General features: G+C 43.3%; 1 protein-coding gene across 1 annotated transcript; it reads left to right on the forward strand.

Moving 5' to 3' along the window:
* Positions 1–7,476: 7,476 nt before the first annotated feature.
* LOC140280345 (serine/threonine-protein kinase pim-1-like) lies at positions 7,477–11,448 on the forward strand. Its single transcript, XM_072375645.1, has 9 exons — positions 7,477–7,528; positions 8,004–8,279; positions 8,837–8,931; positions 9,013–9,060; positions 9,170–9,388; positions 9,569–9,749; positions 9,848–10,018; positions 10,137–10,224; positions 11,352–11,448. Exons 1-9 carry the CDS (start codon positions 7,477–7,479, stop codon positions 11,446–11,448), a joined length of 1,227 nt encoding a protein of 408 aa, XP_072231746.1.
* Positions 11,449–14,648: the final 3,200 nt, after the last annotated feature.

The raw sequence follows: 14,648 nt of genomic DNA on the forward strand, positions 1-14,648 counted from the left end.
GATTGTTAGGTTTTAAAACATTACCAAAATACTACTGCTACTACTACGATGCTACTGCTTTTACTGTTACCATTACTTAAATGCTGTTTTACTTCTCCTTAGCCTAATAGGATAATTGCCTAAGTCTAAGGCATTCAAATACGACTGACTGAGGCAATTAGGCTAACGTTCTGCTACTGCTATAGCTACTACTACTACTACAACAAAAATAATAAAAAAAATGATTTTGTAATTAATTTATAATTAATTGCATTGTATTTAGAGGCGCCTTTCAAAGCACTCAATGTCATCTTACAAGACACAGATAAAACGACAATAGAACATTAACAATAAAAATATGAATTCATTTTATTCATTGATTTAATAGGGACTAAACTTAATACATACATTGAGCCAGATTTGGCTGAAAGCTCCTGCTGGCGTTGGCTGCTGCTGCTGCTACCATTGGAAGCGACTAGTGGTGACTGCTCACTGGTGTCTCACTGATGGCTGCAGGAAGATGCTGGTGGTTGCTGGAGGTTGAGCAGGAATGGAGAGGCCAAATACATCCATGGCAATAACTAAAGTATTTGGTAGTGGCCTAGATATTATGGCCTTTGGTGCAGGAGGTTGCGCCTTCTTGGCCTTCTTGTTCTGACTCTTGCTGCCAAGGTAACCTTTACTCTAGTCTTCTCTCCTTTCAGCCCTGATGCACTTTGCCGCAATCCTTAACCTCAGCCTGACATATTTCCAGACTATCTTTCTCTTCACATCATGGCATGATGGAAGGCTGCTCTCCAGAAGCATGGCCTCCTCTTCCAGCTGTTCCACTGCATTGGTGCACTCCATGAGAGACTCATCTGTCCTTGAACGGAACAGCTGCTCCACATGCTGGACGACAGTGAAGACCTCATCAGATGGCCGATAAAGTGCAGCCGGTTTGAATTCCTTCAACTGCAGCAGAACAACATGCTCATGTGCATCATCTGCATTTTGCACAAGTGCATGCTTGCATGTCTCGCAGTGTGAGCAGCTAAAGACACACTTCACGATGTATCCGGCCAGATGATACAGAACACAGGAATCTGTTTTTGTGAAGGTGGGTGGTGATGTCAGGTCGACCAGCTGCTCCACTCTCAGACCTTCAGGACTTCTGGAATTGGTTTTGGTTTCCAGGAAGTCTGCTAGCTGGTCACATTTGTCATCCAGGTTAACTGCCTGTATGCACTGTGGACAGGAACTGTCCAACAGTGACAGCCCGCAGGGCATAGTGGAACTCCACAGGTGTTGGCACAGGGTTTCTCTGACATATGCATCCCAATGTTTTTTCCAGGCAGTCCTGCATGAACCGGCTTGTGAGGACAAATTTGTGACTCTGGCTCAACAGATCTTCCTGGACCTGCAGTATGGTTCTGTCTGGACTGGCTTCCAGCTGCTCTTTTCCCCTATCTTTAGGTCTTGAAAAAGATGGACACTCTCCTGGAGAAAGCTGATGGCCTTTTCATACTCCCCCATTTTGAACCGTGAGAGGGCAGTCACAACATGGTGGGACGACATAAGGTCAAACCAGTGGTCCATCTTCTCCAGGAACCATGATGTGGTGAGGTTTGATTCAGGACGCTGCTCCTCCTCTACCAGGTACTTTAAGGCAGCACTTGTCGACTTACTAAAGATATGCATGGCTGAGCTAACTTTCATCTTTTCAAAGTGGTTAGGCTCCAAGATGCCCCAGGAGAGGTTGGGGGCCAGCTTTAGTGCCATGCCCTCTTGGTAGGACACCAGATCCTGTAAGGGACCAACAGACACCTCACTGGATGGGAGGTGCTCTTTGTTCACCACATCTTGTGGAATGGTGATGGTCTGACCACGGACAAGGGCGCTCTTCAAGTTCTTGACCAGATGTGGAACATCTGCCATGAAATGGAGCCGTCGGTGTGGCTCTATGGGATGTGGAATTCAGGGCTTATCACACGTTACCCCAAAAGCTCGCCACATTGCTCTATTAGGGCTCCCCATGTCACTTGTGACATTAATGACATGAAGTCCTACAGATGCAGCTGCCTCCACTATAGCAATGATGATGGGCTGGTAGATGGCACCATTGGTGGAATTACTGCTGTAGTGGTATGCCACAACTTGCTTCCACCTTGTTGTTACTCCAGCCAGCATGAAGACACAAGCGTGAGTTGCTCTGCCATTGTGGCCAGGCAGTGTAACATTGCCAAACAGCTTTTCCGCCTTTTTATTATTTTGGCTGAGTGCACGAATCTGGTCCTGATTGAAAATTGAAGTAAATTTTTGTTGAAGGTTGTTGTTTCTCCTCCTAAGTGCCAAATTGATTATTTTTTGTTGTGCTGGAGCGCTCTCTGCTTTTATCCTCCTATATCTTTCCTTTCTTAATTCCCTCAGCAGGTCCTCCACACTGGCCCTGTCATGACTGGCCCCTGGCACACTGGTTCCTGGATGAGTGGCCCCTGACTGACTGGCACCTGCTGGTCTGCTGACCTCTGCTTCACTGTCACCTGACACATCCCTCTCACTCGCCTCTAACTGCACCTCAGTTTGTCCCTCAATATCTGTAATAACAACGTATTGTTGGTGTTATACGTATTTATGCCACCTACACTACACTACAATATCTTGTTTTTTAAATACATGAAATGGGAAAAACTGTGGAAAGACTGGTATCATACCAAGGTTTGATTTTATGCAGTAAGTGTGGTCATCAGATGTTTTAACTTCTGCAGAAGCCATCATCCTCGAAGGTGTTTTCCTCCTCTTGGGCTTGAGGCGATGGATGAAGATGGTTGGGACAGCATCTGCTCTCGACCTCCGTGTGCCTCTTTTTGTGTTCGTGAATTGGTTGTCCTCAAAGTGTAACTGCCAGGAGGTAATGATGTCATAAGTCGTAGGCTAAGTTCAGTTATTGCCTCTTATTCACACAGACACACTAATATAGTTGGGAAACAAGTACGTACCAGAAACAACATGTAACTAAGTGATGATTATAAATGTTTATTCCTTATTTTTAGGCTACAGGTAAGCACCAAACTAACATGTATTTTTCTAATGTTTTTATGAGTGTTTACAGCTGCTAATGTGTGCAACACTGTTATTGTGATGATAAATATTGAAATATTTATAATTGACATTTAATCTGTGTTTATTATAACATTTATTATAACATCTGCACAAAACATCCAAACAATAATCATGACCGTTACAATGCTATTCCAGACCAGTTGTCTTATTTTGTACATTCAATATCAATTTTTTTCTCCAATACACAATCAGCCATTCATATTTACCAAAATGATCACATTAACGAAATCAATTATGTATCCATCTTAACTTATTTATCTATTGACAATACCCGAACCGTTCGGGCTATTTACACCGGCTCATAGCTTTCTCCAGCCTTATGCTTGCTCGCAGTTGCTAGGCAACAAGTACTATCAACTGATAGCCTATTTCCGGAGCGTTAGGTTTAATAAACCAGTAAAGTTTTTCAACAAAATGACATAGAATCCAAATTACAACTCTCCCCTCTTACCTGCAAAAAGCCAAAAATATATATTATTTATCACGTTACGCCACACACATCTTCACACTCAGGAGTGTGTTCTCGTCTCACAGCGTATTCTCGCGAGATATCTCTTTTCCCTGTACAAAGTGTAGCGAACGTGCCCTATGCTGGTGAGACTTAGACACTGCATCACCACATTTGTCAAACAATAAACGAACCTTTCCCGATCAGACAACACACAGACAATTTTCAACACACTCATGACTTATACTTAATGCAAGTAATATTAAACATATAAATAATAACAATGTGGGTATATCACTGATGGCTCTGTATGCCACACACGCAGAGCCACTGTCACAGAGCGACTCAGTGTCTCTGCAGCCAGGGACACCTTCATCTTCTGTGAATCAAAATTCACATGCTTGTCTGTTACCCTGTTAGCTGCATGCAATCCAACTTTCATTCATCTGAATGATGTATCTCCAGTTGATCTGACTACTGGTGCTGGTTATTTGGACTGTAAGCCTGCAGCATATTCCGTGCCAACTTCAACATATGGCAAGCATCCATCCGCACAATCACCCTCTCACTAGTTACTGGATGTGGAAAGAATGTTTTAAAGGGCTCAATAGAGTTACCCTTTTGCTGGCACCCAGGCAGGTTGCACAAGCGGACATTGGAGGCACGCCCATCCATTTTGACGCATACGAGAGGGCTGCATTGGGATTGGGTCCCGCCGGGTCCCGCGGGACCAACTCAAATCTCGCGGGAGTGGGCGGTATGAACTTTTCTGCGGGCGGGAGCGCTTTTTTTTTTTTTTTTAGCGTTGCCAAGTGTACGATAATTGTCGTATTTGTATGATAATTTTGCCCTGTGTACGATTTACGATCAATAATCCCCAAAATGGCAACATATACGATCATTTGACCATTCTGTGAATGTGTGGTTGTAAGCGGTCTGGATTTTTTTGTGAACCCTGAAGGCATTTCCATGTGACAAGTTTCAAGCTAATCGTGCTTTTCTATTCTATTGTTTACGGGGACATTTAGCCTAACGTGGGGTTGATGATGCAAAGCCGTGACGGCCTGTTAGACGCTATTCAACACTAGAGTGACTATAGCGCACAATAGACTTGTTATTTTAGTTATGACGTGTGTACGATAATTTACCTCAAAATACGATAATACTACATTTCCCACCTGGCAACACTGTCGGGATGTATCTTAGCGACATGATAAACAATAAATGATGTGGAAAGGAAGCTCAAAGAAGGTCTTTACAGCACAAAGACAAAGAAAGGCAAGTCTGACATTTGGAGAAGTTTCTCAATTGTCCACGAATCTCTTTATTAATAGCCTATAAAATTACGTGTAAAATTTCTCTTGCTGGACTTGAGAAGACACAAAATCAATGCATTTCTATTGTTGTGCGGGCATAAAGTCTCAAAGTTTTGCGGGAGCGGGCGGGAGTGGACATACACAGTGCGGGAGCGGGCAGTAATGGTCAGAAATTCAGCGGGAGCGGGCGGAAGAAAACAGTCCCGCGCAGGACTCTAACACATACCACTCTTATGCCGCACTTATGCAGTCCCTCCGACGCATGAACAAGCAGAACCTCCTGAGTCTCTGGCGATAATAACTTGGTCAGGTAGTAGGTAATTGGGGCCTTCCAATGGCCTTGTTGGCCTACCACCATAAAAACAAGAGCCTCAGTGGCAAAATCTGTCTCATTCAAACATTCCGCCATATCCACAAATCCAGACATTTTCTGGGTATGGGAGTTGTACTGGATATGTTTTTTAATGGCCATGGCATCTGTCATGAGACACACTCAACCATATTTAGCTGGGTCTTCCTCTTGTCTTTCCTTCAACATGTCCAGCATCATCATGTTAAGGCCAGGCTTGGCATCCAGGAGCTCATCCACTTTGGTAAGAAAGAAAAGCAGCCATTTAATATGGCTGCCGTGATCAGGATTTTTTCAGGATCAATAATCACTGAAAGCAGTATTGGCAGATGTTAATAATGCTAGGTGTAGGTATGTCCGCCTTTTCACTCATAACAGGATAAAATAATATGCACAGCTAACATGGAAAATAAGGTTTCAAATAATACGAACAATACCTTTGCAATGTATGTGGATGTGGGAGGTTGATATGAAGAGTCTCTCTCAGATAGCTGTACGCCTTCAGACCATGTAAGTGGAGAGTGATGGCAAACTCCCTCTGGTCTTTGGGGTATTCGTGGCTCTGTTTTGACAGGAGGTGTATTGGAAGATCTCAAATTCAATTAGCACTGGCCTTGCCCTTTCTGCCTGCTGTGTGTTTATTTTATAAATAAACATCTTTGCTTTGAACGTGATCCTGCATCTGCCTCCTATGTACTGGAGGTTCCTGACAGTACACACTCGTCAGTAAGGAAGCAGCTGGACCGAGCCTCACCCGCAGCAGGGATTTCTGGACCCAGTAGTTTTTCAGGCTCTCCAGAGCCGGTTCGCTGACCTGAACCAGTGCTTGGCCGAGGGAGGCGACAGTTTTGGCCGGTGGAAGGTGTCCAGTCACTAACTGGAGTTGTTCCAGTGGGGGCTACTTCCGGAGGTCCCCGCACTCAAGGAAGCCTGGGAGATCGTGAGAAACATTCACTACGCGGCGGCAGTAGCCATTTGGCGTTGACTTAGCCGAGGTATCGGCCACGCTCCACCAGACTTTCATTTCTCATTTTGCCTCCCCAGTGTCTGTTCCTGTGTTGCCGTTCCCACAGCCCGCTGACTCCGCCAAGGCTACAGCCGCAGCATCCTGCCGCAGCATCCTGCCGCAGCATCGTGCCGCCCCGCAGCACTCCGCTGACGAGGTCCTGTACCAGCATGCCGCTGAAGAGGTCCTGCACCAGCACTCCGCTGACTCCACGTCCACGCCTGATGCCAAGTCCACTCCTGACCCACCTAGGATCCAGCCTGCTCTGGTGGTCAGAGTCCCACCTGCCCACCCCATCTGGGGAATGTCTGGAAGCCATTCCTTGAGGAGGGGGCTACGGGCGGCGCTAAGGGTGGGTCGGGTGGTTGCAGCTGTGTCCCCGCCTTCACCTGCACAAACTCAGGTGGGCGCAGCCTTGTCCTCGCCCCCGGCCAAGGAGGCCCAAAGGGGGCGCATCCTTGTCCTCGCTGTCACCTGCAGAAAACCAAAAGGGCGCAGCCTTGTCCTCGCCCCCGGCCAAGGAGGCCCAAGGGGGCGCAGCCTTGTCCTCGAAAATCACCACGAATAGATTGGGGTGTTATTTTTGCAATTTAGCCACAACTTAGCTGATGAATATACAAACAGTGTCAGTAGGTGAAATCTCTCAGTGGACAACATGAAAAGGAACTCACAGCCATTAGTTCAACAACTGGGGGCAGAGATGCTTCTTCCCATTGACATGTCCAGGATTATACCATCTGTTGTATAATCAGATGTTATCAACCACTGTAATCCTCATCCTTCACTGTTATTTACAGTTTCTGTCTGCTCATTTAGTCTTACAGATAAATAGAAATATTCATTCATTCCATTTTTTCCATCAGTGATCTCACACTTCCCTTGATGATCAAGGCAAGAAATGGTTGAAACTTCCACATCCCTTTCTCTGTTTTTTTTTAATTTTTATTTTTTTACTAGGCAATACTTGGTTTCTTTCATAATATTGCCTAGGGCGGAGCCAAACCCTTCTGTGTTGCTAGGCGACATCATGAAGGAACTTTATGATGTCACTCAAATGTAATACATACATCACAACATGCATCACAACATGCATCACAACATGCATCACAACATGCATCACAATATACATCAGAACATACATCAGAACATACATCACAACATGCATCAGAACATACATCAGAACATTCTATAGTTCAGTTCACTAATATCTCAGAACGTTTGTGAAGACTAACTCTACGCGTGTTGAATCTATACCTGGAACTTCATAAAAATCACAATGAACAAAGATTTTGTGCAGAAGACAAAGAAAGCCCTCAAGAAAGATCAAAGTAAGGGAGAAATTCATGCAACAACTTGAAATTACTCATTTTGGTTATATATATGAATCATTCAGTTTGTGCCTTAAGCTACACTTCTGGGTTTGTAATGCAGAAACTTCCAAACTTATTTTTAGGATAAACATTTTTTTCTTTTTAAAAGTATAACTTGGAAATTTTAACAATTTGTTTAAAATTCAGGCTAGTTGGTATTCTTGGGTTATACTAAAAGTGATTTTCAAACAATAGATCTGTAATGACTTTTATTTTTCCTAAATTTGGTTTTAATACTAATTAAAATACTGTGGTTACCAAACAGTTACAACTGTTTTTGCAAATTAAGAAGTTTCTGTATTACACTCCCTGTTTTCCTCAGATCATCATCACTGGTTATGTGTCTGTAATCTGAATCTTTTTTGGGGAGTGATAAAGAATTATTTGATAAATTAATAACAAAATGACAACTTTTTTTTATTGTTATTTGTAGAAGTTGACAGTAGCATGACACGTTCAGTGAAGGATGGCCGGACAAAGGCAACCAAAAGAAAAGCCAGTCCTGACCAGCAGTTGACCAATAAAAGAACAAGGGTCTCTGAGGTGGCAGGACCTTCTACAAGCTGTCAGGACGAGGTCAGGACAGTGAAAAGAGGAAAGAGGAAGGTTACAGAAGATGGAGAGGCACCCTCAAGAAACCCAAAGAGAAGGAGGGGACTCCTGGATGTCGTGTTAAATCAAGAGTCAGCCTCCTCCTCAGTGGAAAGTGGTAGGCTGGTGCATTCTGTGAAATTACAGCTGCATAATTAACTTACATTTTAGATGTAGTGGTTGAATATTATAATGTCCTTTAACTTTGTCACACTGATCTAAACACACATTTTCAATCAAATTACAAACATGTGAGTGTCATCATGCTAATGTTTCAATGTGTTATTGTCATTTATAGAATCCAGTAGCAACAATTTAGATGGTTGTACATCTGATGGGGATATAAGGAGGGGTAATAGAAAGAGGAAGGCCTTACCTGCTGAGGAAACACAGAGTAGGAAGAGAACGAAGAAAACTGAGACCATAAAGGACCAAATAGATGCCCAACGAGGTCAGTCATTAATAAAAAAATTTAACATTTAGCTTCAAGTGCGTTATATTTAATCTAAGTATTTATATTAGGTATTACCTATTACCTAGGTGATATATATATATATATATGTTTGTTTTTTTAAATATATATATAGAGAATTTTTAGAGGTAACCTGTGTAAATTATCATTGAAATTCTTCTGATGTACTGTCAAACTAAAATGATGTTTATGTTTTATTTTAGCTGAATTTGAGGAGAAATATGAGGAGAAAAATCAGCTCGGCGAAGGAGGCTGTGGATCTGTGTTTGCAGGCTGTCGGAGAGCAGATCATTTACCCGTATGTATTAGACACACATTGTCATATTCAAGACACTCACCGTATGATGTGACGAACCAAAGTTTTGTTTGTATCTTGCAGGTAGCCATCAAACACATTCCAAAGGACAAAGTGTTCTGCAAACATAAAGTAAGTTAGCAACGGCAGTAACTTCTGCTTTTATCAGCACTATCACTGGATTATAGATAAACTGTGGTTTTCCCTGCCTAACACTTTCTTTGTTGCTGTGATGTTTCAGGACAAGAATGGGAGGCAGATTTCAGTGGAGGTGGCTGTCATGCTGAAGCTGGAAGGTAGCACTGCCAGTTCAGTGGGGCACTCAGCACCTGTGTCCCTGCTGGACTGGTATGATCTACAGCAGGAGCTGATTCTTGTGCTGGAGAGACCAATGCCTGCCGAGGACCTCGCTCACTACATCGAAGAGCATGGAGGCTCCCTCCAGGAGGATGAGGCCAAAGTAAGCTGATGGAAAATATTTGCAATCTTTGTGAATGTCATTCTTTGAGAGACATCGTCACACTTTCTGCTTTTTTTATTTAAATGATTTCATAATGGTTATCAAAATAATTTAAAGCCATAAAAAATGTCACTCCATCCTCTCTTCTTAAATATCTAACCTGTTTTTTTCCTCTTTCAGATTATAATACAACAGTTGGTTGATGCAGCAGTCCACCTTAAACAAAACAACATCTTCCACAGAGACATCAAAATTGAAAACATCCTGATTGAGACCGGCTCAGATGTCCCACGACTTCGTCTCATAGACTTTGGAATGAGCTGCATCAACAAAAAGACATCTATATATCGGACTTTTTATGGTATGTTATTACTTCAGATTTTGCTCTTCTCCAATCAGTGATTTAAAAACCAAAGCCACTCCTCCTCTAACATTTATTCTTATGTCTTTATCCTCAAGGTACCAGTGCTCATGTCCCTCCAGAGTGGCTGAGCTCCTGTACATACAGTGCTGGACCTACAACAGTGTGGCAGGTAGGAGTGGTGCTGTTTGAAATGCTCCACAACAAAGAGTTCAGGTCCACTAACTTCATCAGGAAGAGACTAAAGATTAGCAGTACGCTGTCTCAAGGTAAAACAAACACCCATACACACATCTGTCATTAAGAAAAGATAATCTGTTTCAGTTCACATTCTGATAGACCACTGCAGACCTAACAATGTTTGTTCTTTTTCTTCACATCCTCCAGATTGCCTGGATTTCTTGGAGCAGTGTTTGATTAAAGTTCCCAAGCAGCGCCCCACGCTGGAGCAGCTTCTGAATCACACTTGGTTCACGTGAGACAGAAACAACACACACACTGTTAATCAAAACAAATGACATTTTATTGAAAGTTTGATTCATGTTTAAATTTAAACCTAAATCTTTATGTCTGAATTTAACAGGAATAAATATACATTATAAATATGTCACATTCTCTGTGATGTGAGGCTGTAAGGATAGGATAGAATACAATATATTAGAATACAATAGAATAGAACATAACACAATACAATACAACAGAATACAAGATGATATAATACAATTCAATAGAATAGAACATAACGCAACACAATACAATACAATAGAACACAATAGAATAGAATAGAATCCTTCTGTATTAGTTCTTCAACAGGTACATCTACAGTGTTGCAGAAGACAACCAGAAGAGGAACAGAACAATTATAAAATTTGTTTTTTTTAAATTATCAGTGTTCACTTCTCTGAGAGGAAGTGTTCACTGATGACTGAATGATCTCAGATGTGCAAAAATGAATTGTCCTAAATATTGCAAAAATAAAATCCATTTTTAGACACAATTTTCAAAGAAAGTGAATGTTTATTTAATATTCTGACATTTGAATATTAGTTCAAGTAGTTTCACATTTATATTAGCCCTATATAACTGAGTTCAGAAATATCTACTCTGTCATCTGGCCTGCTTGTGCTACTCCCGGGGGGGGGGGTTTCCTCTCCCCGCTGCTCGCGACTTCACCCACCTGTGGGCACGTCACGACTCCCGGGGCACTCCTGGGGCAGGTGCTGGCCCACTGTGTGGCTGTCTGGGGCGCTTGGCCCTCTCAGGTATTGGGTGGGGCCTCTGCCAGGAGGTATGTATCACTGATGACTGAATGATCTCAAATGTGAAAAAATTAATTGCGCTAAATATTACAAAAATAAAATCCATTTTTAGACACAATTTTCAAAGCACTCAATGTCATCTTACAAGACACAGATAAAATGACAATAGAACATTAACAATAAAAATATGAATTCATTTTATTCATTGATTTAATAGGGACTAAACTTAATACATATATTGAGCCAGATTTGGCTGCAAGCTCCTGCTGGCGGTGGCTGTTCCTGCTGGTGGTGTCTGCTGCTGGTGGTGTCTGCTGCTGGTGGTGTCTGCTGCTGCTCGCAGAGGCTGCTGCTGCTACCATTGGAAGCTACTAGTGGTGACTGCTCGCTGGTGTCTCACTGATGGCTGCAGGAAGATGCTGGTGGTTGCTGGAGGTTGAGCAGGAATGGAGAGGCCAAATACATCCATGGCAATAACTAAAGTATTTGGTAGTGGCCTAGATATTATGGCCTTTGGTGCAGGAGGTTGAGCCTTCTTGGCCTTCTTGTTCTGACTCTTGCTGCCAAGGTAACCTTTACTCTAGTCTTCTCTCCTTTCAGCCCTGATGCACTTTGCCTTAACCTCAGCCTGACATATTTGCAGACTATCTTTCTCTTCACATCATGGCATGATGGAAGGCTGCTCTCCAGAAGCATGGCCTCCTCTTCCAGCTGTTCCACTGCATTGGTGCACTCCATGAGAGACTCATCTGTCCTTGAACGGAACAGCTGCTCCACATGCTGGACGACAGTGAAGACCTCATCAGATGGCCGATAAAGTGCAGCCGGTTTGAATTCCTTCAACTGCAACAGAACAACATGCTCATGTGCATCATCTGCATTTTGCACAAGTGCATGCTTGCATGTCTCGCAGTGTGAGCAGCTAAAGACACACTTCACGATGTATCCGGCCAGATGATACAGAACACAGGAATCTGTTTTTGTGAAGGTGGGTGGTGATGTCAGGTCGACCAGCTGCTCCACTCTCAGACCTTCAGGACTTCTGGAATTGGTTTTGGTTTCCAGGAAGTCTGCTAGGTGGTCACAGTTGTCCTCCAGGTAACTGCCTGTATGCACTGTGGACAGTAACTGTCCAACAGTGACAGCCCGCAGGGCATAGTGGAACTCCACAGGTGTTGGCACAGGGTTCCTCTGACATATGCATCCAAGTGTGTTTTCCAGGCAGTCCTGCATGAACCGGCTTGTGAGGACAAATTTGTGACTCTGGCTCAACAGATCTTCCTGGACCTGCAGTATGGTTCTGTCTGGACTGGCTTCCAGCTGCTCTTTTCCCCTATCTTTAGGTCTTGAAAAAGATGGACACTCTCCTGGAGAAAGCTGATGGCCTTTTCATACTCCCCCATTTTGAACCGTGAGAGGGCAGTCACAACATGGCGGGACGACATAAGGTAAATGGTAAATGGTAAATGGACTTGTACTTGTATAGCGCTTTTCTAGCTGACCACTCAAAGCGCTTCAAAGGTCAAACCAGTGGTCCATCTTCTCCAGGAACCATGATGTGGTGAGGTTTGATTCAGGACGCTGCTCCTCCTCTACCAGGTACTTTAAGGCAGCACTTGTCGACTTACTAAAGATATGCATGGCTGAGCTAACTTTCATCTTTTCAAAGTGGTTAGGCTCCAAGATGCCCCAGGAGAGGTTGGGGGCCAGCTTTAGTACCATGCCCTCTTGGTAGGACACCAGATCCGGTAAGGGACCAACAGACACCTCACTGGATGGGAGGTGCTCTTTGTTCACCACATCTTGTGGAATGGTGATGGTCTGACCACGGACAAGGGCGCTCTTCAAGTTCTTGACCAGATGTGGAACATCTGCCATGAAATGGAGCCGTCGGTGTGGCTCTATGGGATGTGGAATTCAGGGCTTATCACACGTTACCCCAAAAGCTCGCCACATTGCTCTATTAGGGCTCCCCATGTCACTTGTGACATTAATGACATGAAGTCCTACAGATGCAGCTGCCTCCACTATAGCAATGATGATGGGCTGGTAGACGGCACCATTGGTGGAATTACTGCTGTAGTGGTATGCCACAACTTGCTTCCACCTTGTTGTTACTCCAGCCAGCATGAAGACACAAGCGTGAGTTGCTCTGCCATTGTGGCCAGGCAGTGTAACGTTGCCAAACAGCTTTTCCGCCTTTTTATTATTTTGGCTGAGTGCACGAATCTGGTCCTGATTGAAAATTGAAGTAAATTTTTGTTGAAGGTTGTTGTTTCTCCTCCTAAGTGCCAAATTGATTATTTTTTGTCATGCTGGAGCGCTCTCTGCTTTTATCCTCCTATATCTTTCCTTTCTTAATTCCCTCAGCAGGTCCTCCACACTGGCCCTGTCATGACTGGCCCCTGGCACACTGGTTCTTGGATGAGTGGCCCCTGACTGACTGGCACCTGGTAGTCTGCTGACCTCTGCTTCACTGTCACCTGACACATCCCTCTCACTCGCCTCTAACTGCACCTCAGTTTGTCCCTCAATATCTGTAATAACAACGTATTGTTGGTGTTATACGTATTTATGCCACCTACACTACACTACAATATCTTGTTTTTTAAATACATGAAATGGGAAAAACTGTGGAAAGACTGGTATCATACCAAGGTTTGATTTTATGCAGTAAGTGTGGTCATCAGATGTTTTAACTTCTGCAGAAGCCATCATCCTCAAAGGTGTTTTCCTCCTCTTGGGCTTGAGGCGATGGATGAAGATGGTTGGGACAGCATCTGCTCTCGACCTCTGTGTGCCTCTTTTTGTGTTCGTGAATTGGTTGTCCTCAAAGTGTAACTGCCAGGAGGTAATGATGTCATACGTCGTAGGCTAAGTTCAGTTTCCCCTACACACTTCACATTTTCTGTTGAACTTTAATTGTAATGTTCATCTTTACATTCAGGTGTCGAAGGCCCTTTGAAATTTTAGTAACTTTATCATAAAACCTCTGTGGCCATTACTTACTTCACAAAGTTTTCTGTTGTTGTTGTCATCTTTATATACTCTATAGCTCTGCCCTCTTCCACACAGCATAGACATATATATACGTAGACGCCTCATTGAGCACGTTGGTCCATTGCTGCGGTACGTCAGCGCGTCCGCCATATTGGATGTGGCAGATCTGGCCGTAAACTACTAAAAGGAAATGGACTGAACTTCAAACAGCGCCTTTCTACAAAGTGCTTTAAGTTTGTTATAATTGGCTTTGTTCTTAGACATTATGTATTCATATTCTGCATTTTATAACTAAGCCACGTTCATATTTTGTACTTTTCCACTCTGCTCATACTACGTTATAGATGACCTTAAATGGTCCAAGACTTTAAAATACCATAACGGGACTAAATAACTGGGTCAGATAAAGCTTCTCTATCGTGTCAGATAGGTCTGGTACATTAGTTACACACCTAAAACAACACTCACTTACACACGTTGTTTATCTCATCCAAAGAACAATACGAAGATGGTGGTTGACCTGTTTTAGTATAATATAATTGGCCAATATATGAAATATTTCCGTATATCGGGGCTCAGGCTGACGGACTTCCTGTGAGAGCTCTGTCACTCCGAGTTCAGCGCTGCCATACTTTACATG

The sequence above is a fragment of the Leuresthes tenuis genome, unplaced genomic scaffold (genome assembly GCF_036924035.1).
Source record: "Leuresthes tenuis unplaced genomic scaffold, fLeuTen1.0.hap1 SCAF_21, whole genome shotgun sequence".
NCBI lineage: Eukaryota > Metazoa > Chordata > Actinopteri > Atheriniformes > Atherinopsidae > Leuresthes > Leuresthes tenuis.